The sequence below is a fragment of the Siniperca chuatsi genome, linkage group LG4 (genome assembly GCF_020085105.1).
Source record: "Siniperca chuatsi isolate FFG_IHB_CAS linkage group LG4, ASM2008510v1, whole genome shotgun sequence".
Lineage (NCBI taxonomy): Eukaryota > Metazoa > Chordata > Actinopteri > Centrarchiformes > Sinipercidae > Siniperca > Siniperca chuatsi.
Genome location: NC_058045.1, coordinates 29,152,529 through 29,173,708, shown reverse-complemented (window position 1 = coordinate 29,173,708; position 21,180 = coordinate 29,152,529). Strand labels below are relative to the sequence as shown.

Sequence of the window (21,180 nt, the reverse complement as noted above, 5' to 3'; positions counted from 1 at the left end):
TAGGAAGTGCTGTCTGAAGGATAAACTCAGAGAACTAAAGTCTCTTCGGTTACTGACGGTCTGTAACTGGCAAACTTCATGTAGGAGGACGAAATGAATGAGTAGCTAGTTTATTGTCCACACACACACACAACTTAACGAACACACCAAAGCTCATTATTAAACTACGTCAGAGCTGCTCAGCATATTCCAGACAGAGTCCAGAGTGACCAGGGTCCCTGCAGGATCTGCACCTCCACAATGTCATCTAAAGGTCATTAAAGTTTGATGATGTAAAGTCTGAGACAACAAACAGACGTGAAGCTTTAAAAGCTTCTCAGCAGATTTAATCAGATTCAAAAGAGCTGAAATCTCAGAGGACAGACTGACAGCAACACACACACACACACACACACAGAGCGTGTGATGCCCATGGTGTTTCTTTCAGATCTTTTTAAAACTCCTGACCCCACCCCCTGCAGAGGTGGGTGGAGCTTTGGGCTTTTGTCTGTAATGCTTTGCAATGTTAAAGGATAGGTTCACCATTTTTTTCTAGTCTGTCTTAAAACAGTACTCACATGCCCGCCGTAGCTACATTGAAACATCATTCCTCCTGTTCATACTGGCCGTTAAGCAGTGGTGAAAGAAGTACTCAAAGTAAGCAATCCCACAGAAATACTCTGTTACAAGTAAAAGTCATTCGAAATTCTACTTGAGTAAAAGTACATACGTTTTACCAGCAAAATGTATTCAAAGTATCAAAAGTACTCACTATGTCTTCAAGGTCTTGAAAGATGATATATCCTAAAGTTTTATCCAAAAGTAAAAGTACCCAATGTGCAGAATGGCCCCTTTCAGTGGATTATAAATAGTGATGCATTATATGTAAGTATCACTTTGATGAAGCAGCTGGTAAAGGTGGAGCTGATGTCAACTGATTACTGGGTAGTTTAAAGTAATCGATAAAAATACGTCGTAATTTATTAGTTGATTATATTTTGTACTATTAATCTGAATCTACAAAGTGCCTAGTAACTAATGTTATCAAATAAATGTAGTGGAGGAAAAAGTTCAATATTTCCCTCTGAAATGTAGTGGAGTAGAAGTATAGAAGTAGCACAAAATGGAAATACTTAAGTACAAGTACCTCAAAATTGTAGTTAAGTACAGCATTTAAATATACTTAGTTACATTCCACCTCTGCCATTAAGAGACACTTTCCTAACACGCTTCCAGTTGAAGAGATGGGGGACTAAATCCACATTCCTCCTTCAAAAATGAGACTTCAGCAGTCTGAGTTACAAAAAGGGAGAATTTCGTACTAAAATAACTTTGGAAGATACTCACTTGATTTGTCTACACAGCATGTTAGCAGAGCAGAAGCAACACAGGATGCATTTAGGTGCAGTATTGAGGTCACCCATCACTTACACTGAAATCGCTTTGGGAAGTGATGTCTTCAGGGCCAGTATGAACAGGAGGAATGATTAGAACACGCAAAACCTGTTTCAATGTTCACATGAGCACCTGACTACCGTTTGAAGAGAGAAGATTTGAAATTTGAATAATTGTGAACTTATCCTTTAAAGGAGACGTTAGAAGAAGCTGCAGCTTCCTTCTGTTAAGGTTCCCTACATTTACAGTTCAGGTGACGTGACCGTTAATGTAGGAAATGTCCCCTTCACTGTCAGCGAGCAGCAGCAGACACCTGAGCGCCGCTGGGACTGAAACGCAGCGGAATCAAATGTCATCATTCATCAGGAGTCGCTCTGTCAGAGCACCTGACTGCTGACTGTCAGAAATATTAAAACTCTCGCTTCAGCTGTTACACATATGAAAATAAAAGATAAACGTGAAACAGAAAACACACATCTGTCTGCTTTTTTTTTTACCTCTGAAACTCCAGTAGGATAAAAATAAACCTGAAATTTGGATTTCATTAATAAATTAACTTATTAAATAAACATCTGAGGAGATGAGGGAAGAAAAGATGTCATGAACACACAGTCAGACAGGAAGCATAGCTGATTTAATGTCCAGTTTGTAATGATTATAGATCAGTGAAGAAGCTGATTTAAAATCTTAAAAAACATCTTGATACCTCAAAGAAAACCTTCCATGTTTTTCATTTATCATCTGTTAGTGATTGGTTGTTTTTTATTTATTTTGTTCTGGTTTACTGGAGGGAAAACTTGTCAGAATGAAAATTTAAACTGGATTTGATACACTACATGGCCAAAAGTATGTGGACAGCCAAACCTTCCAGCCATGTATGTAGCCCTGCAGAGGGCATTGATATATACAGTATATTCCTTAGCAGATGAAGTGTATTGGAGGTTATGAGGGAAAACACCCAACTTCTCTGTACAAATATAAAGTCCGTGCAGTTTTTATAAATAAAGTTCAGCTCTCAGGAGATCCGAGACCTTCTTTTCATGTCGTTCTAAGGGGAAACTTTCACAATAAAAGTTCCAGAGAGGAGATTTTAAGTCTTCAGAACAGATGTGTTTAGAATAATCTCCTATTTGCCCCACGAGGACTTCCTGTCCGATGACCTCACTGACACACCGCTCATGTTTTCATGCAGACTGAGGACACCTTCATTTCACTTTATCCATGTCGATGGTTGTGACTGGCTCCTCCTCCTGAACAGCCACGCCCCCTGCTGACTGACAGCAGGTGTGCTGATGATCCTTCCAGTCCTGCAGTGAAAAAACAAACTGATTTAGATTACAGATCGTTTATATTCATACATTTCTTTTTACTGTCATCCTGATTAAGTCTCCATAACAGCTGATTATCAGGGCCCGTATTTATCAACCATCTCAGAGAAGGAAATCAGTCCTAACTGTCAGAGTGACGCATTTTTGGTCCTAGTACTATCTCGGCTAATATTTAGGGGAGCTCCAAATGTGTCCTGAGCTGTTAGGAGTCGCCAGGAGATGGTGTTCAGGCAGAGCTTTTAATAAATGCTTGATGACATTGTGCTTAGTAAAAGATACTGTTTTGATGAAGACTTATATAACAGATTTATTTTTGTACCTCATAATGTGCACTATGAGGTTCTGCATGTGCAATACTGCACAATATATGTAAGATGCACTAATAAAGGCATTGGGACGTGACTGGACAGGGATGGAGTCAAATTACCTATAGGCTATTATTTTAATTAATATTTATTTTCCAATGTTTGCTTAAAGTCTATTATGTAAATGGTGTATTGGTAAATATCATTATAAGATTAAGCTATTTATAAATTTTGGCATCATACTGTTGCATATATAATCATGGTAACTAATTACCTACGTTTGCTTATACACATAAAACCTACTCAAAAAGTGGTGCAATTGTCTGAATTCCCATTTGTACCCTCGTGTAATACTCCAAACCGTAACTGTCACACACACACACACACACACATTTACAAAACACAGCAGACTATGTAAAGACCTGGCTCCAAACAGCTAACAGCTGCTAATGGCTAATAAATAAAGCTAATGTAATTTGTGCCTGTGAAAGAAATGTACAAAAAACATTGCGTTTTTCATTTACATACTTTAATTACATTTCATCTTTTTCCATGTGAGTTTCTTAACAAATCAATGTCTGTCAAATTGTGTTAAAAATGTTATTTGTGATTTTAGAATCACACTTTTGTGTTTATTTCTGATTTTGTGGCGTAGCTTATGATATCTGTCGTATGATGTTTGTCTCTTAGTGTTATAGCTGCTATAGTGTTTTGTCAGTGTAAAAAAAAAAAAGAAAAAAAAAAGAGAGGTTAAATTAAATTAAAAACATGACTGTACTCCAGAGGATCGTTCAGGTGAGTCTTACCTTCCTCTGACAGAAGGTGGAGCAGTAGTTGACCTTGTGACAGCCTGTACACTCACTCATTGCCACCCGACCACAGTTCACACACATTTGCTGCAGAGCAAAAACAGGAGAACACATAAGAACCCGTGAGGACACGGGAGAACAGAACAGATAACAGGAAAATAAGTAATAATAAGATTAACTCAGAAAAGTGGATTTAGATTTGAGTTACTCTTTAAAAGAGATTTGACAGGCAGATTTGACCTGATATTAGTTCTGACAAAGAAACGTAGAATCTGATAAATGTTTATGTTATGGGCAGTGGTAGCCTAAAAGTTAGAGAAGCGGCCTCGTGACTGTTTCCGATCCCCCTGATGATGTCACAGTGATGTCATCAGTGTTATCTCAGCTTGGGCTTGGAGACTACAAATCTATCCTGCGCTACAAACTGGGGGTGTGGCGTTTAAAAGACGTGGCTGTTTACCAGGCAGGGAAGGGGTAATGAAAGAGTTGCATTATGGGAAATGTAGGATCCAGTGATTTTGGAGCTTGAGCTATAGATACTAGGGACTAAAAGTCAGGATATCTCAGGTGGGAGTACTGCTTTAAGGTTTGCTATTCGTAAAATTTAAGGAATTTTAAGACGTGTGTGCGTGTATGGACATGTATTACTCATGTTGTGGGGACATACATCTGTTTACACGGTGACATTGTGGGGACTCGACTTCCTTTTGGGGAGAAAACACAAGTCCCCATAATGTAAATAATTAAATATTAGGGTGAAGACTTGATTTAAAGTTAGGGTAAGGTTAGGTTTAGGTTAAGGGTAGGTCTCCAGGAAATTAATGCAAGCCAATGTAATGTCCTCTGAAGTGACGTAAATACGACTGTGTGTGTGTGTGTGTGTGTGTGTGTCATACGTTAATGATGATCTCAGTGATGTCAGAGCTCCTCTTGGTCTCTGAGTCGTCCGGCTGCTGAAACGAGATCTGGTTCTGAAACGGCTGACTGAGACCACACTGCACACACACACACACACACACACACAGTCAGTAACTCAGTAATAAAGTCATCGCCTCATTTCTATTTGTATTATTATTGTCTTTTATCATGTGTAATAATTTAATTTCTGATTGAGGCTATTGGTGTGTGTTCTCACCTCCTTCCTGCCTCCCTGACCTTTGACCCCTGCAGACTCTCCTCCAGAGTTTTTGGCCTGTTCGATCAGAGCCTTCAGCTGCTGGACGTTGCTCAGCAGCGTGTTGGCCATCTCCTCCAGGTACAGCCAGGTGTTCTTCTGCCCCTCGCTTACCGCCGGCCCCGCCCCCCCTACAGGCCCCACCTCCAGCCCGGCCGACGGAGACGCCGCCGCCACAGTCATCTTGGCCTGAACCGGCTGAGGAGACACGGCCAGCGCCGGCAACGCCGTCAGCACTGAGAGAGAAGAGAGATTTGTTTTAATATTCTTTTGGTCCTTTTTTTGTTGATACAGGACAGTAGAGCTGACAGGAAATGAGAGGAGAAAGAACAGGCAAAACAAAAGTGAATGGTCAGATTAAAACTAGAGACGCTGAGATTACATGGTCTTAAACTCCACAACTACAGACACCATAATACACTAGCACACTACACTGTTTCACACCAAGAAACGACTGCTGTCTGTGGACTTGTACTACTGTAGTAAAGAAAGACACTATAATAAACATTATTAGGGATGCATCTAATGATTATTTTCAGTATCAATTAAGCTGTCAAAGATTTTTTTTATTAATCGTTTTGTTTATAAAATGTCAGTAATAGTAGTAGTAAAAAATGTCCATCCCAGTTTCCCAGTCGAAGGTGACATCTTCAGATGTTTTGTTTTGTCCGACCAACAGTCCAAAACCCAAAAACATTTACTTTAAAGCAAAAAAGCAGCAAATCCTCTGAAAAAGTGATACCAGAGAAGGGTTGGAGTTTATGATGAAGATTAATCGATTTAGAGACTGAACAAAAAGTTCCCCAGTGCATCCCTGAACAGGCTCACTTTTCTGGGGCCTTTCTGATTCAGTATTTGAAATAACATTTAGTCAATACAGACATTTTTTTTACACTTTAAACTGCAAATTCAAAAATTGCAGGTAAAATGTATTGTTACATATGTATTTGTATCATTCTTGTAGCCGATGGTGGACTGTGGATCTACACACGTATCGAATCATCTGACTACAGAGTAATTTAACAGTTTAATCTTGTCTTTGCTGACTTACAGTGGTTTAACTTCTGACCTTGCTGCAGTGATGTAAAGGTGTACTTCAGGACTCCATGACATCACTATTGGGTGTGGTTACAGGGGCAGCAAAGCATACTTCTGACCACACCCGACCACAGAAACCTGGTTACTGTTGGCTTCCTGCAGTAATCTGATTTCTGAAATGTCACGTAAACCACGAACCTGGTTTATATCCTATCCACCCAAGACACACGCAGTGGCTCGGTGTAAATGTGGTAGATGATACCAACTCGTGAACATTTGCTTGAACATTAGAAAACCTGGTCCACATGTTGAGTGTGTGCAGAAGCAGTTCGCAGACCAACAGAAGGCCCCACAAACATCTATGTAGAATCAAACAGAGCAGGTGGTCTGAACAGATCCAGGTCAATGTCTGTGCGTCCTCTATACATTTACTCCTGACCTACATACACAATATATTCCTGCGGCGGTGGAGTCACCGACAGCTGGGAGCTCCGCTGCGAACAGACGAGTCCAGAAATAACTGCACATCCATCTCAACATGTCCTGGGGAAAGCGTGTGTGTGTGTATGTGTGTTCTCACAGGTAAATGGAGGTATGTTGTTCTCATCAGTGTTCAGAGAATATTCAGTAACATTTGCACTGGACTCCTATTTTCCTACTAATCTGCTGGAAAATGTTTTCTAGAAAGAAGCTGCTGTGTGACTGTTAAATTTTAGGTCATTTGGTAGGATTATAAAAGTTTTCAGTTGGTACAGTTGGTAGCAAGGGTACAATTTCCACTGGGGATGGGGGAACAAAAAACCCTATTTTTGTCCTCCTCACTTTTATAGTTTCAGGTTGATTTTCTTACTAAAATCTCTCTCAACACTGTTCTCTTACTGACCTGCCACTATAATGCAGATGGGATGAGAGAGGAGCTGTTGATGTGTTCATCTGAGTAGCCTTCAATTATTACCATGCGCTTAACGAGCAGCAGCGAGTGCTTTGCAGACTTTTTCTGCCCTGAGGTTTGCCTCTCAGGCTTACCCTACCTTACTGGTGGAGCTCGTGTCCTCCTCCTTAACGAACTGTGCAAGGGTTTCCCCCGCATCGCTGCTGACCTGCAGCCTATCCATCATCATCATCATCATCATCAGCTAGCCTGGGCTGAAAAGGTGAGCAGTACTACCCAGGGCTGAAAAGAATACTTCAAAAGAGTACTGTACCTGTTTTTGGCACATTTTCCAGTTAAAATAATTTAAAATGTATTTTTATTTACTGTTAATACTCTTTGTTGTAAAGGTGCAAATACAACATTATCAGAAAGTATCAGGTCTCGATCAAGGAAACTAAACATGATTTAAGTAGGGTTAGTGAATTAATAATAAAGAAATGTATTCATATATTTATTTTGTTATACTACCATTATTAGTTCTACTTCTGAGCAAACAAACGCCCTTGGTTGGTGGAGTGTTTTTAAAAAAGGAACCTCAGATGTTTTATTATCAGATTACCTGCACTTTACAACCACAATGGAAACTTTTAGTTAAACAACAGTTACATATGAAGCTTTACTTGGTTACCAGGTGAATCTGTCAGTTTCACTTTATATTCACTCTCCAGGTCATATTCCTAAAAATGAATGCAGTTCTTTCTCTCCTGGATATTAATGTTGCTTATTCGTTAACTCCACCAACCTGTGCGACGTGGTTCTGTCCTGAATTAAAGCGTCTTGTCTGTCCAAACATTCTGTCTGCTGGTTTTTATTCTTTATCTTGTGGTCGGTCTACGGCAGCAGACACTTTACGTCCCCTATTGTTTCGCTGCTGAAAATAAATAAAGGACGAGGAACAGATCCAACAGCTTCATTTGTTTATTTTAAAAATCATGGAGTTATTTAAAATCTGACATCAGTTTTAGACCGTCATGTGGATTTTTGACAGATTCATCACTGAATTCAGTTTGAATCTGTGCATTCAAATTGACGTACCTGAATCTTTCAATTATTTTCTGACGCACATCTCTTCATCTGACACACACACACACACACACACACACACACACACACACAGGGTGCTTCATTAACCTCAGGGTGAAGGACAGAGAGACACTGCTGACAGCTGGATCCCCCTGTGTGTGTGTGTGTGTGTGTGTGTGTGTGTGTGGGTGTGTGTGTGTGTGTGTGTGTGTGTGTGTGTGTGTGTTTCCCAGCAGTCATGAAGACATCAGCTGCCTTCCGGCCAATCAGAACAGTCCCAGTGATAATTAAAGTTCCAATCAGTAACCGTTTCTAACATTTAAATTACAGATATTTTCATATTTCTAATAGTTTGAGTTCTGGATGAAATATCACCAGTTTGTGTGTTTTGTCAGCATATCATAACAGAAAATATCAGCCTTAGAAAACATTAATAACTCAGATTTTAACAGAGGAGTGAAGAGATGTGGGAGATCTCTGATTGGTCCTTTAAAGAGGAGGTTAGGATCGGACAGAGAAATCAGTCACACAGCGCTCACACACACACACTGAGCTGGCCTCTCCTGAGAGCTCATTACAGCAGCACGACAGCCAATCAGAAAGCAGCTGCGGTGCTTCCCTGATGTCTGATAGGATGAATGATGGGCTGCAGGCCAGCGGCAGTGCGGGAGATTGTGGGGGAGACCCCTCCACAGATCATTAAGGAGGAGGACACATAAAACATCCTGGACAACTGAGAGACGCAAAAACAGAAACCAAACACAGAGACGCAACCCTACTGCTGTTACAGTTCAATATAGTTTTTTATTTCATACTTTTTGTTTTATTTGTGGTGCTGGCACTTAATTTTGAATTTCAGTGAAGTTTACTGTCCAAGATGTACTGTTATATTAGCTGTAAAGTTTATTTTTACACTGTAGAATAGTAACTGTACATATCTCGGTCAGTATTCTTTAACAACCACATATACGGATCTTTATCAGAAATGTTTGTTACAAATGTAATATCGACAGATATATTACCAGTTTTTGAACTCTCACGCAGTTTATCTTAACACTCCTAGTAATTAACTGATAAGTTATAATTTAGCTGTTAGTTTAGTTTAAATTCTGTTCAGAGCTGAAACAAGTAGTCCACTATTTCAGCTATTTTAATCATTGATGAATCTTTTCAATTATTTATAAACAAACTCCAAACATTATCTGCTGTCGGTCTCAATGAGTGGAATTCCTGCTTTCCCCTATTTAAATAATTGTAAACTGAATTTCTTTGGGTTTTGGACCGTTGGTCGAATAAAATAAGACATCTGACAAAACCAAATATAAAGATCGTTTTCACAAATGTTTCTTATGTGTTTATGGTAAAAAAAAATTAATATCAGCTGCCTGTGGCATCCTGGTTAAAGGATAGGTTCACATTTTTTAAGTCTAACTTAAAACAATACTGACATGCCGATATGTACATTTAAATAGTTTTTGGTCTCTGTAATTCAAGTCAATTAAGTCAAGTCAATTTTATTTATATAGCCCGATATCACAAATCGGCCTCAGGGGGCTTCGCAATCTGTACAGCATACGACACCCTCTGTCCTTAAACCCTCGACCCTAATCATTCCTCCCGTCCATACTGGCCGCAAAGAGGTGCCTTCTTAAAGTGATGTAAGTGACGGGGGACAAAATCCACAGTCCTCATTCTAGGCACCTCGTTCTAAGTTAAGCTGAAGCTAACACAAGGCTTCAGCAGTCCAAAGTTACAGTTGGTGGATTTCACCGTTTCGGGTTTGACTGGCGCTCATTTAATTACGCCATCTTATTGTGCCCTCTTCTTCTGTAGTGTTTTAATGGCACCGGACTGGAGAATTAGCGCCACCAGATGTTTATCTCGACAAACTCTTAATAATCGCATAACGGTAGTGGATGGAAACACGCATTAATTTGCATTTACTTTTGCTGATTTTCTCAAAATACGGTTAAAATTTGCACTACATTTGGATGGAAACCTGGCTAGTGTTTTCTTACTGAGCCGTAGGGGAGGGATAATAACACTAGCAGGAATTTGGTACTTAAAAGACTTCAAAGATTTTCAAAGACACCCAAAGTATTTGTCTAACTCAAACTGCTGAAGCCTCATATCAGCCTTAGCTTAACTTTTTAATGCATTTTTGCAAAAGAAGGACTGTGTATTTTGCTCCCCATCACTTACACTGAAATCGCTTTAAGAACGTGATCTTCAACTGTACATATGGACATGTCAGTATTGTTTTAAGACTTAACCTAACCAGGGACCATTGTTGCATGATGCATGGTATACACTGTCTCTCTCCCCATGTTTCCTCTCTCTGTATTAAAACTATATTATTATAATTTTATCAGATTTTTAATCTCTCCAATATCAATATTGGTATTGGTCTCAAAGATCTGGTATCAGTCAGGCTCTACCTGTTCACACAGGTGAACTTACCTGACCTGGCAGTTCATTGTTAAACTGCCAGTTGAGATCACTGGGTTGTTGTTGCATCACCGTGTCTCAGCAAGGAAGCTGCTGATTCAAATATCACGAACCACCGACGTAAAAGCCAGGTCGTCACTAAAACTACAAAAAACTACTAATCTCGTAATTATGACTTACTATCTTCATAATAATAAGAATACTATCTTATAATTACGAGATTATTGTGAGATAGTTTTCTTGTCATTTATGAGATTTGGATCTCCTTGTTATGAGATTTTTTGGTCATAATTATGAGATTTTTTCTTTGGTGAATGCAATGGGCTTCTGTAAAAAAAAAAAAAACTTTGGTTTGATGAAACCTGAACAGATAATGGACAGACGGACAGTATGATAACAGTGATGGACGGTACCTGCTGTGCTGGCAAACACCTCGCTCTGCGCTGAGCCTTCTGAGATGATGGCAGCGGCAGCGCCGGCGTCGCCCGTTGGAGTGCGGTCAAAGGTCAAGGTGCCGGAGGTGGTGAACTGTCCTGACGGGGACACTGTGACTGTTAGTGGAGGACAGACGTGTCAGCCATGTTTGGACAGTCAGACACTTCTAAAGTCAAAGTTTAAATATTCATACCACAGATCTGATGGAAACTCCAGGACATTCAATAACTTTCAATGACTGTTCATGTCTTATTCAGAGGACCACCAACTACTGAACAGGCAGTATGTTCATCAATATTTCATCTCAATATTCGCATTTCAGTATTTGAATTTACTTCAGAGGTGCTTTACAGGATGATGTGACTAGAATTTTAGGGGCATTTTCAAGGGGTCAAAGGTCTAGAAATGAAAACTAATCTGAAGGATATTTTTCCTCCTTAACCCTGAATCTATAAAATCACGTGATTTAACAGACATAAACCTGCTGATCCTGAACCACAAACTATCTTTTCTCTTCTTCTGCTGTGTGACAACAAGGCTCCACCGCTCCTCCAATCACACATCAGACTGAGGTCACCTGACGTACATGTGGTCCCCGGGGCCAGTGTGATGTTTTTGGTGGCAGGAAGTTCCTTTTTGGGGGGGATGACCGGAGGCTCGGTGTCCTTCTTCCGTCTCTTGTACGGGACGAAGAGGCGGACTGGACCAGTCTGAACCGAGCAGCGAGGACACAGAGAGACGGATGAAATCAACACAACGTCCAACAAACAGTGACGATGCTTTCAATCAGAGACGGTGACATGAAAAACAAGAGTCTCAATCCTGATTCAAAATCATAGATGGAAAATCATGGATAAAAGAAAGGCTGTTTGCTGACAGTCTTACCATAATGTTACCATGACAACAAGAAGTCAGCTGAAGTCGGCTGTTAACGCAAACGAATAGAACATCAATTTTACAAAGTAGTTTAGGATTGGGCTACGTGGGATATGTTTGTATTTTAATTAATTAATTAATAATTTTAATTGAGTGTTAGTTGAAGTTCGTTTGAACTTTTTTGAAAGAATGACGGCCTTCACAGCAATCCCGCTCCATAAATGACTTAAATGGCGGCTATGGCTTGGAGGTAGAGCGGGTCGTCCACTATATAAATGCAGTCCATTTAGCATTTAAATTATTTTTCTTTTACCAAATGTGTTGTTTTTATTTTCTGTTGATTAACTAATCAATTCATCAGCACCACTTAATGGTTTTTAACACATGGTGTTCCAGGAATATTTCAGTCCTATAAGGTTTGAGCCTTTTTTCTACAAAAACTGTTTAAGTGAAGCTCTGGGGCCGGTTTCACAAAGATATACTTTGACCGTGGCATAGATCAAACTAATAGACTTTTTTCCAAACTTTCAAATAGTCAGCAAAGAGTGTAACAATACAAAAACTTCCAGTAGCATAAAATCTCTGCACAGTGCCGACTTCTGTAGCAGAGCTGAGATGCTGCGTCCTCTTAATGTGCTTCTGCTAACTCGTCAGTCAGGCTCAGGATAGTTTTTTTGGGCAAACAATAAACAACTAACGACGTCCTCACTGCTGTATATTTCCAACTAAAAAAACTCCTTCCCTTCTCTTTACGCGCTCCACAAAATGTTAGCAAATGTAAAACAAATTATGAGCCATGTTTTGCTCTTGTTTGCCATGTTATTTGGTACCACAGGTCAGCAGCCGTCACTGACTGTTACCATGGAAACAAGGCTCTTAGTTAGCCTGGGGGTAAAAAAAAAAGTCTTTACTTTTGTGAAACTATCTAACTTGTATTAATCTGAAGCAAAATCAAGACTGGCCCAACGCTACAGACCGGTCTAAAATATATTTGTGAAACCGGCCCCTGGAGTTTCAGCAGGGTCGGGTCTCTCTGCTGTATTTGAACTGGGGACTGTAAGGAGGTGTAAGGGACTAGTAGTGGCCTTGTTTGTTGACAAGTCCTTCAGAATTCCTGACCTAATTGGTTATTAAGATTTCATTACAATGCAACTTGAGATGACGAGAAGGCTTATTAATACCAGGTAATGAAACCAAATACAGATCACAGGTTAAAATCAGGTGGAGATAATGAGGTCAGAGCTACAGAAAAAAATACTAAATTAAATTTACCATACTGATGTTTTCTTCTACCAGAGTGTCTGCTTCCTTTGGACACTGAAGAGAGAGAAGCAGAGTAAGACAGAGACCAACACAAACTGAGTTCTGCTGTCTGACTGAACTGATCAGGTTAATTCTAGGTTTATGACAATTGTACAATTATTTCTTCAATTTATCAATTAACCCTTTAGTTTACCAGATGTCCAAAATGACAGCAAACATCCATCTTTTGTCTCCAAAGTGATTCTTCAACCTGTTTGTTCAGTCTGACAACACAAACGTTCAGGTCATAACAAAACACAAAACCATCACAGAAACTGGAACCAGACACCAGCCCAATCATCAAAAAAGAAGCCTAATTTTTTATTTCGGCTGTCAGGCAGGTTTTTTCTTCTTTCCTAGCACCACAGGATAAAGCCAAAAATTGTCACAATGCCCTGTGGCTTTGTCCTGTGCTGCTGGGAAAGAAGAAAATTATATAATTTGGCCTCTCAAAGTTTTCCCATTATGTTTTGTGGCTGAGGGCAGGAAGAAAACTAAGGCATCTGGTTAAGATGAACCTCCAGTCTCCTTTAGGTGACCCCAAACCCCCCCAGGTACAATAATGAAAAAGGATCTCCACCAAGTCTTTTGAAAAATGCTACGTTAAACAAAAAAGTATTCACTTGTATGAACAGATGTAGCTTTTACAAGGACTTTATCACATAACTATGACATTGTAACCAAATAATAATTTGAATAGGGAAAAAGGTTTTACCCTGTTTGTACTAAACTGAAATTACTTTTAGTCATCAGTTGTTATGTGTCACTGTGTCAAGTCTACTGAACTCAGACCATTTACAGCCAGCCTCATAGAATGTGGCCTATAACCTTTATTCAGAGGAAACAGTCCAAATGCCACCAAAAGTAACCTGAATTACCGTCCCAATCAAATAAAAAGCAGCCCGGATGGAAACACTGAGCAGATCATGTTACTGGAAAATCATTCAGATATTATCAACACTGCCACTGATAACTAGCTAACTAACTAACTGATGACTTGTTTCATCACTGACTGATAAACATGATCTTCTTCCTGTTTGTTCGTTTCTCCTCCCTGTGTGAATGCTGTTGTCCTCTTCTGTGTTTGTGTGGCCTGTCCTCTTTCCAGGTCTCTGTGGTGGAGGTGAGGTGGTGTGGCTCAGATCCTACTTAGTGGGCGACACCTGAAGCTGCTCAAATGTCCTACTGGATCCCTCCTCTTCACTTATGTTTTACACTTTGTCATCATAATTGTATAAACTATGATTTTCTGTGAGGAATCTATTCTGTACACACGACATCTATTGTATGTCTGTCCGTCCTGGGAGAGGGATCCCTCCTCTGTTGCTCTTTCTTAGGTTTTTTTTGGGGGAATCAAAGGTTTAAGGACAGAGGGTGTTGTATGCTGTACAGATTGTAAAGCCCCTTGAGGCAAATGGTGATATTGGGCTATATAAATAAAATTGACTTGACTTCCTTCACTCTGCTTCCTGATTTAAGCTGTTCCCTGATCCTGCAGGTTCTTCAGGACCAGGACCAGGACCAGGACTAGTACTGCTGACTCACCCCTGTCAGGTCATCACAGCAGGCTGCACAGGTACAGGAAGCAGCGTGGGGGTTCAGTATACGCTCCTGCACACACACACAAGGTTAAATTGCAAACAGAATTTAACTCAGCTGATCTGCATGCAAATTGTAAAAGTTCATTGTATAGTGTAACACAGTGTAGTACTGCAGTGGTACAGCAGTAGTACAGTGTAGTAATACAGAAGTATTGGCGCAGTAGTACCTGTATGAGGCAGAGCAGAGGTCTGCCAGCGTATCTGATACTCCTCTTCCAGTCTTTGCTGCTCGCTCTTCCCGCCAGACCTTCGAACTCAGTGGGAGTGAACCACTGCTGGTTGTGCCTGATGCAGCGACCTTTGCCCCCTGAACACAACACAGCGCTGTCAGAGTGGGTAAATTACTCAAGAACACAGTACAATAGAGTAGTGAAGTGAGTTGTTCCAGCAACAGTCTGATTCATGTTCTCTTAGACAATTGGAGCTGTTCAAGTCTTGGATGGACATGAAACTCTCCCGATTGAATCACCAGCACTAAAGATGAACAACTTTCCCAGAAAATATCTGGTTCTTTGATAAAAAGTCAAAGCTACAACGACATAAAACTAAAGGAGAGAAGTCAACTACAATTCCCAAGTTGCATTTCAGTAAGAAACGTCCAATCGTAGAGCTTCAAATTCTGTTAAAATTATACTGTCAAGAAAAAAACATATTTAGATCAGTTTGGAAAAGAAATTCAGTAACCACAGCGACAAGTTTAAGCGTTCTGAAATCCCCACCGCTCTGACTCACAGACTTTATATAAAGATGGACGACGCGTCTCCACTTCCTCCCACTGTACAAAAATTAAGCCAAAATATCCTGGATACGGGAGCTGACATCTTGCGCTGGTGACGTCATTTGGAGCCAGAGTCTGCGCAGTAGTGATCGGAGTTGGAGCCGCGGTATCGAAGTCCCGCCCATGCACCCGGCTGACTCAATCACGAGCCGGCCTCAGCTGTCCATCATGATGTGAAACCCCCTTTTACAGCATCAAATAACTAATTAGAACCAAACACTTGAACATACATCAGCGTGATAAGAACTACCAAAATTGACAGAAACCATCTTTGGGAAAAAAATATATTTGACACGTGTACGTTGATTTTTTAGTTTGGCTCATGTCCCATCCGCTAACATGGAGGGGGCGGGGTTTATGACCTATACTGCAGCCAGCCACCAGGAGGCGATCCAGATGTTTTGGCTTCACTTTTGGGGAGCTGTCATATCGTCCATCTTTATCTACAGTCTATGCTCACACCACTCACTGGCTTCTTCTCCACAGCAACAGCAGCTGAGGCTCTCGGTATTGTAGTATTTAGAGCGGTCCGCCAAACTGACAGAAACAAAGTTGAAATAATTCAAACTGATGGTGAGAACATAAACCTGTAGCATGGTTACATTATGTTGAGCAACACTGAGGAGATCATTAAGAAAAAGAAAACTGTGGAAGTGGGAATTTACAGAGAGGAGAAACACTCCTCACACTTCTCTACTCAATATACACTCACTCGTTTGTGATATTAAAAAGGTGCAGTCAGTGATATTTAACTGATTCTTTGCACTAAATGACCAGCAGGTTCTCAACTGTTGCTGATCAGGGTACCGCTCTATATCACAACGCTGAACTACTGCGTGTTGTGCAGCTGGTTCTTATTTTTGTAAAACCTCAGTGAACACTGATGCAGCATGAAGAGAAAACTGCACACCGAAAGAACCATGAGATCTCAACCAGAACATCACATTCGGTTTGTTAAACACTAAACTCTGTTCTGACCTGCAGCCTCAGCTCTAACAGGAGGTCAGAGTCAAACTGAACTGTTACAGAATTGTGTAACAAAATGGTGTTTGTGGAGAACATGTGCTCATGTTGTTGTAGTTCCTCATTGCTGCCACCAGATGACAGTAAAGAGTCCTGTGCACCTGAGGGCTCTTTCACAAAGACGGCTCAGAAAAGGCATCACTTACAAGGTAGTCAACACTGATCTTCACCTTAAAAAAATATTAATATTAAATATTTTAAAACAAAAGTGAACTCTTTAAACTACAATAGCCTGGAAGATTGACATGATAACTTGGTGAGGAAATCAGGCTTAACAGGACCATCGTTTTTTCTTTCTTACTGGTCCTTAATTTCAGCGACCTGAACAATGCCTGTTGTCCGACATTAATTAATGCATCAGTAATAATAATCTAATAAAAATCCATTTTCTGCATGTACTTAAAGTACATTTTGCTGATAATACCTCTGTACCTTAATTTCTGTAACATTTTGAATGCAAGACTTTTACTTGTAATTAGTGATTTTTTGTACTTCTGCTACTAAAGTAATCTGATTACTTTTTTCTTCTCTTATACTTTAAGTACAATGATTTGTGGGTGTCTTTCTTCAGTTTTATCGAAAGTGAGAGCAAATGGTGAACATACTGCTTTCACTATGACGCCATGTCACATTTTATTTAGCCTGAAGCAAATATACGCACATTATTTTCCCAATGAATTTAAAAGCACATGTGGACTGCTGCGTTTTGTATTGAGAAACACATGAGCTCTACATTTTAATTTGCCTAGAGTTTGTCAAAATGTGATAAATCAGACATGGACTATAAACACGTTCACAGTGCAGCAGTTTTTCGTTCAGCCTGAGATAAAGCTAAGCTTGAAAACTAACCTGACCAGGACCAGGCTGGTCTGGTGGGTTAAGTTTCCCCGGTAACTTCAGTCAGACTTATTGCATACTTTTTATGAAACAGAAAATACTTTTGTTTACTGGTAGTCTATCTGTATGTTACAGCCCTCAGTACAGGTGTGTTGATCACCTGATCCCAGTCGATTCTTGTAGAGGACTCCACTAGTGTTCCTGCAGCGGACCGGCAGCTCGTTGTTGTAGACTGAGGGGTCCCAGTTGTACTTGGAGCAGGAGTCTTTGTCCTGGGGCGGAGTCAGTGGGGTGGGTGGAGTCTGTGGGCCTGAGGGGCGCACAGAAGGACGAAACAAACAAACACCGATCAGTCTGAGAGAGTGATGGACCTCACTGTCCTTCAAGATTTTATATTTGTTTTTTAACAACCTGGTTCAATATGGACACCTCAGAGACAGCGGGACCTTCTCAGTACTGTAACACACACACACACACGCACCTGATGTGATGGCAGCAGCAGACTTGAGGCCAGCAGCCTCCACGATGCTGCCATCAGTGTGAACCACGATCAAAGTGGCCTTCTGGGTGCTGAGACCTTCACCCAGCTGGAGGGTCGTCCTCCCACTCTGTGAAACACACACACACACACACACACACACACACAGTAAAAACACTTGCAAAGATGGTGCAGTATAGGAGGAGGCTCAGCTGACTGTTTGCCAGCAGAGGACACTCGAAGGACAGCAAGGACAATGACCGAGGTTCTAGTTCGCCTTCAGGAGTATTTTTTTTTTGTTCCTTTAAGAGGTTGAACATCTTTATGAGATTTTAGAGTGACAATTTAGACAACACTCTCCACCACAATTATGAAGGAGTGAAATTAAATTAGAATAAAATAGTTTCTAGTTCTCCAAACCATCAACCTGTAGCATTTGGGAGCATGAATTATGCACAAGAATGATTCCTTTGAGGGTAAAAATAATAGTAATTAATGTACACAAATTACCAAAAATAATGTACCCCTGATACCTGCTGCTCTGTGCAGACTGACTGTAATGGATTCTGGAAGTAGGAGCAGAGAGCTGAGCTTTTATGAGCATTTAACCCATTTCCTGCAGTGTGTCGGGAACCCTTAATGTTTCAGAAAGCCTAATTTCACCATTACTATTTTTGACTCAACTAAACCACATATTGAACATAACACAGGTGCATGTTGTTCCTCCTCGCAGCTTGTTTGACACTAAGAGTTTTTATAATTTATCAGAAAGTGGTCAATACTCATCTGGACAGAAATGTAATGTACTGGTGTTCAAGCTCTGGTTTCTCTCACTCACTCTCTCTTTATTAAAATGTTTGAACAGTCTGGTAGTTATTTCATAGTTTTTCACTTTAATCGTGCCTCCAAACACATCATCTTGTAGAAAACAGAAGCTCAGTTTCAGTTTTTACTAACATTAATGTGCACCACTCCGGTTTAAAGAGTGAAAGTGTAACCAAGAGAACTTCCTGTTTTCGAACAGCTGACTGTTCCTGCTGTCTGCAGGTCTGATTGCTCTGTTGGACAAGACAGAGTACGATGAGACACTGAGGTTGTTCATGATTATTAATGATATGAAACATCAGTTTAATAACGTCTGGAATGAAAACAGTGAAGCTGGCCTTTGACCTGACTATTGCTCTTTGAAGCTGATCTGATCTGACAGCACAGACTGTATATACAGAGCGACACTGAGCATGTGCAGTAGCTTGACCATGTGTGTTGATCTACCAGCATGTGTTCTGGGAGACTTCCTGACGTGGCAACCGTCGTGGTAAAAACGTTGTCCTCTGCAGAATGAACATCTGCCACCGTCACAGCCGTCACCTCTGATCAACAACAAGAGATTCAAATATTTTATCATCACATACATCTTCAGATCAGTAAGGATAAAATTATATCACAGCCAAACTGGAGTGTTATGCTACACAGGGCAATATGGGAAATGATCAATATCGGCAGAATCAGAAGACCTGTTCTATAGATCTTCCATATAATGCCAGAATATGTTTATGTAAGGAAAATCACTACTTTTTAGCTGATGTTCCTGACCGGTGATGGAAGTTACAATGACCAGCTCTCATTTTCAGCTGCATTATCAATATTTCAGACATCTCTCTGGGAGTCGGAGAAATCTAACATTATTATTAAAACCTATATAAGTTATTATTTTTCACAGCTGTTTGGCAACAACTCATCCAGCCTGTCCACTGGTGACACACACAGCCTGGCCAGCCGAGGAAGTCCCGACACGCAACTTACTCTCACCAAACTACATTCAATTTCTGACATTTTTTTATCCTAAAGAACCGGGGGGAAATGCATAGCCTATAAGCTCATGAGTCAGCACGTTTAGTTCGGCAAATGCAATTCATCAAGCAAACCTGGTGTAAGTAAAATATAGACTTAAGTAAAGCACGGTTAATCTTATCCAATAAACTATTAAGCCACCACGCACTGGTGGGCGGTGGGCTAACGTTAGCCGTGTAAACCAACTCTAAAAATAGGAATTTTAGGAAGGTTAGTGGGTTACTTAATGATGTATGTCATTGCCGAATTTGGTAACACTTGCTAAATTAGTAAATGAAATATGTGCGCGATAATATAGGTAAGGTATATGCAATCGATAGGCTGCAAATCTTTAAATTGAACGGAGTTTGGCAACGTATGTGTTGTTGCTGTGTACCACAAGCCCGCAGAAGCTGCAACGGTTGTTTAGTTATTGAAGAGCTGTGCAGTTTCACGTCAGAATCGCTACTGATTCTCTTCTTTAATCGATAATAAGGCATACATTCTCCGGGCATCTGTGTTCTCCCCGTTAAACACAGAGTGAACTAGCTAACGTCATCATCACTTTTTGTGTTTTAGCGCAACCCCGCACAGCAGCGGCCTGCTGCTAGCTAAAGCCCGCCTTGCCTGCGAATGCCGCCTCGGCCTCGTCTGGGTTCGGTAGGGACTCGGCTCCCATGTCGATGTTTCCCGGTTCGTCCATGACGGCCATCGTGGTGACTTCGGCCTCCGACTCGGTATCCGAGCCCTCCACCGGCGGCATGCCGATGGGCGGTTCATCCAGCCCGAGTGCCTTCGTGGCCGAGTCCGCTTCGTCCATTTTTCCGCCGAACGACAAGAGCCGAATATGAACGAGCGGTCGCGGGACACAGCGCGGTCCGAAAGCAGCCGAGGCTGTTACGAACCAGAGAAGAACCGCAAACACGGAACCCGTTAACGATAATCGGTAAAAAAAAATTAAAAAAATCAGCAATACTTTATATGAAATTAGCGGTAACGTCAAAGAATTTGGCGAGCAAATCCGGAGAGAGGACGGCCGCTCGACTGTTTGTTTTTCACGAAGTCTCAGGAAAGAGATGCACCGAAGACTTCCGAAAGAACACGAGCCGATGCGAAGTGACACAGCGGCCAATACACACACACACACACACACACACACACACACACACACACACACACACACACACACACACACACACACACACACAAAGAAAATAACGGGACAGAAATAGGTCTAAATTCTAAATTTATAGACAATTTATTACTAGTTCAATTTCATATCAACGAACCAACGTTTCCATTCTTTACATTTATATTCTGTTGTGTTTGAATATTATATTTTTTATGTAAAAACTCCAGCAGCAAACACTGCAGAGCTGACTTACTTCTGATGGAGTTTGTGTGTTTTCACGTGAATACACCATGGTGCAAAACGTGTCAGTTAGTCTGAAACTTTCACGTCTGAAAGGAAGTAGTAAATAGAAAAACATGTGTGAATGATCTGTGGTGAAATAAAATCTGTAGTACTCTGTGTGTCTGTCTAATATAAACCCAGGGGTTTTTGAAAGCAGCTGCTGATGCTTGTGC

The 21,180-nt window shown here is 40.7% G+C and overlaps 1 protein-coding gene across 3 annotated transcripts; it reads right to left on the bottom strand.

Annotated features, from left to right (window-relative positions):
* Window positions 1-1,986: 1,986 nt before the first annotated feature.
* deaf1 (DEAF1 transcription factor) lies at window positions 1,987-20,695 on the bottom strand. 3 transcript variants are annotated; one of them, XM_044192846.1, is made up of 13 exons: window positions 20,221-20,688; window positions 19,036-19,133; window positions 17,767-17,893; window positions 17,446-17,595; window positions 14,815-14,954; window positions 14,592-14,657; window positions 13,017-13,061; window positions 11,455-11,578; window positions 10,847-10,984; window positions 4,952-5,226; window positions 4,713-4,811; window positions 3,814-3,903; window positions 1,987-2,681 (listed from the first exon to the last, which is right to left on the bottom strand). In XM_044192846.1, exons 1-13 carry the CDS (start codon window positions 20,411-20,413, stop codon window positions 2,580-2,582), a joined length of 1,647 nt encoding a protein of 548 aa, XP_044048781.1. In that variant the 5' UTR covers window positions 20,414-20,688; the 3' UTR covers window positions 1,987-2,579. The 3 variants fall into 3 exon arrangements, with proteins under 3 accessions (XP_044048781.1, XP_044048782.1, XP_044048783.1); XM_044192847.1 differs by lacking the exon at window positions 20,221-20,688 and adding an exon at window positions 19,991-20,178; XM_044192848.1 differs by lacking the exon at window positions 4,713-4,811 and having other exon boundaries at window positions 20,221-20,695.
* Window positions 20,696-21,180: the final 485 nt, after the last annotated feature.

What these genes read in the sequence shown, in the direction of transcription:
- deaf1 (XM_044192846.1), bottom strand. Translation starts at nt 20,413, where the DNA reads ATGGACGAAGCGGACTCGGCCACGAAGGCACTCGGGCTGGATGAACCG. An exon ending in TGCTGCTGCCATCACATCAG is followed by an intron (nt 17,596 to 17,766) that starts GTGCGTGTGTGT and finishes TGCGCCCCTCAG; the next exon opens with GCCCACAGACTCCACCCACC. An exon ending in CTCTGCTCTGCCTCATACAG is followed by an intron (nt 14,658 to 14,814) that starts GTACTACTGCGC and finishes GTGTGTGTGCAG; the next exon opens with GAGCGTATACTGAACCCCCA.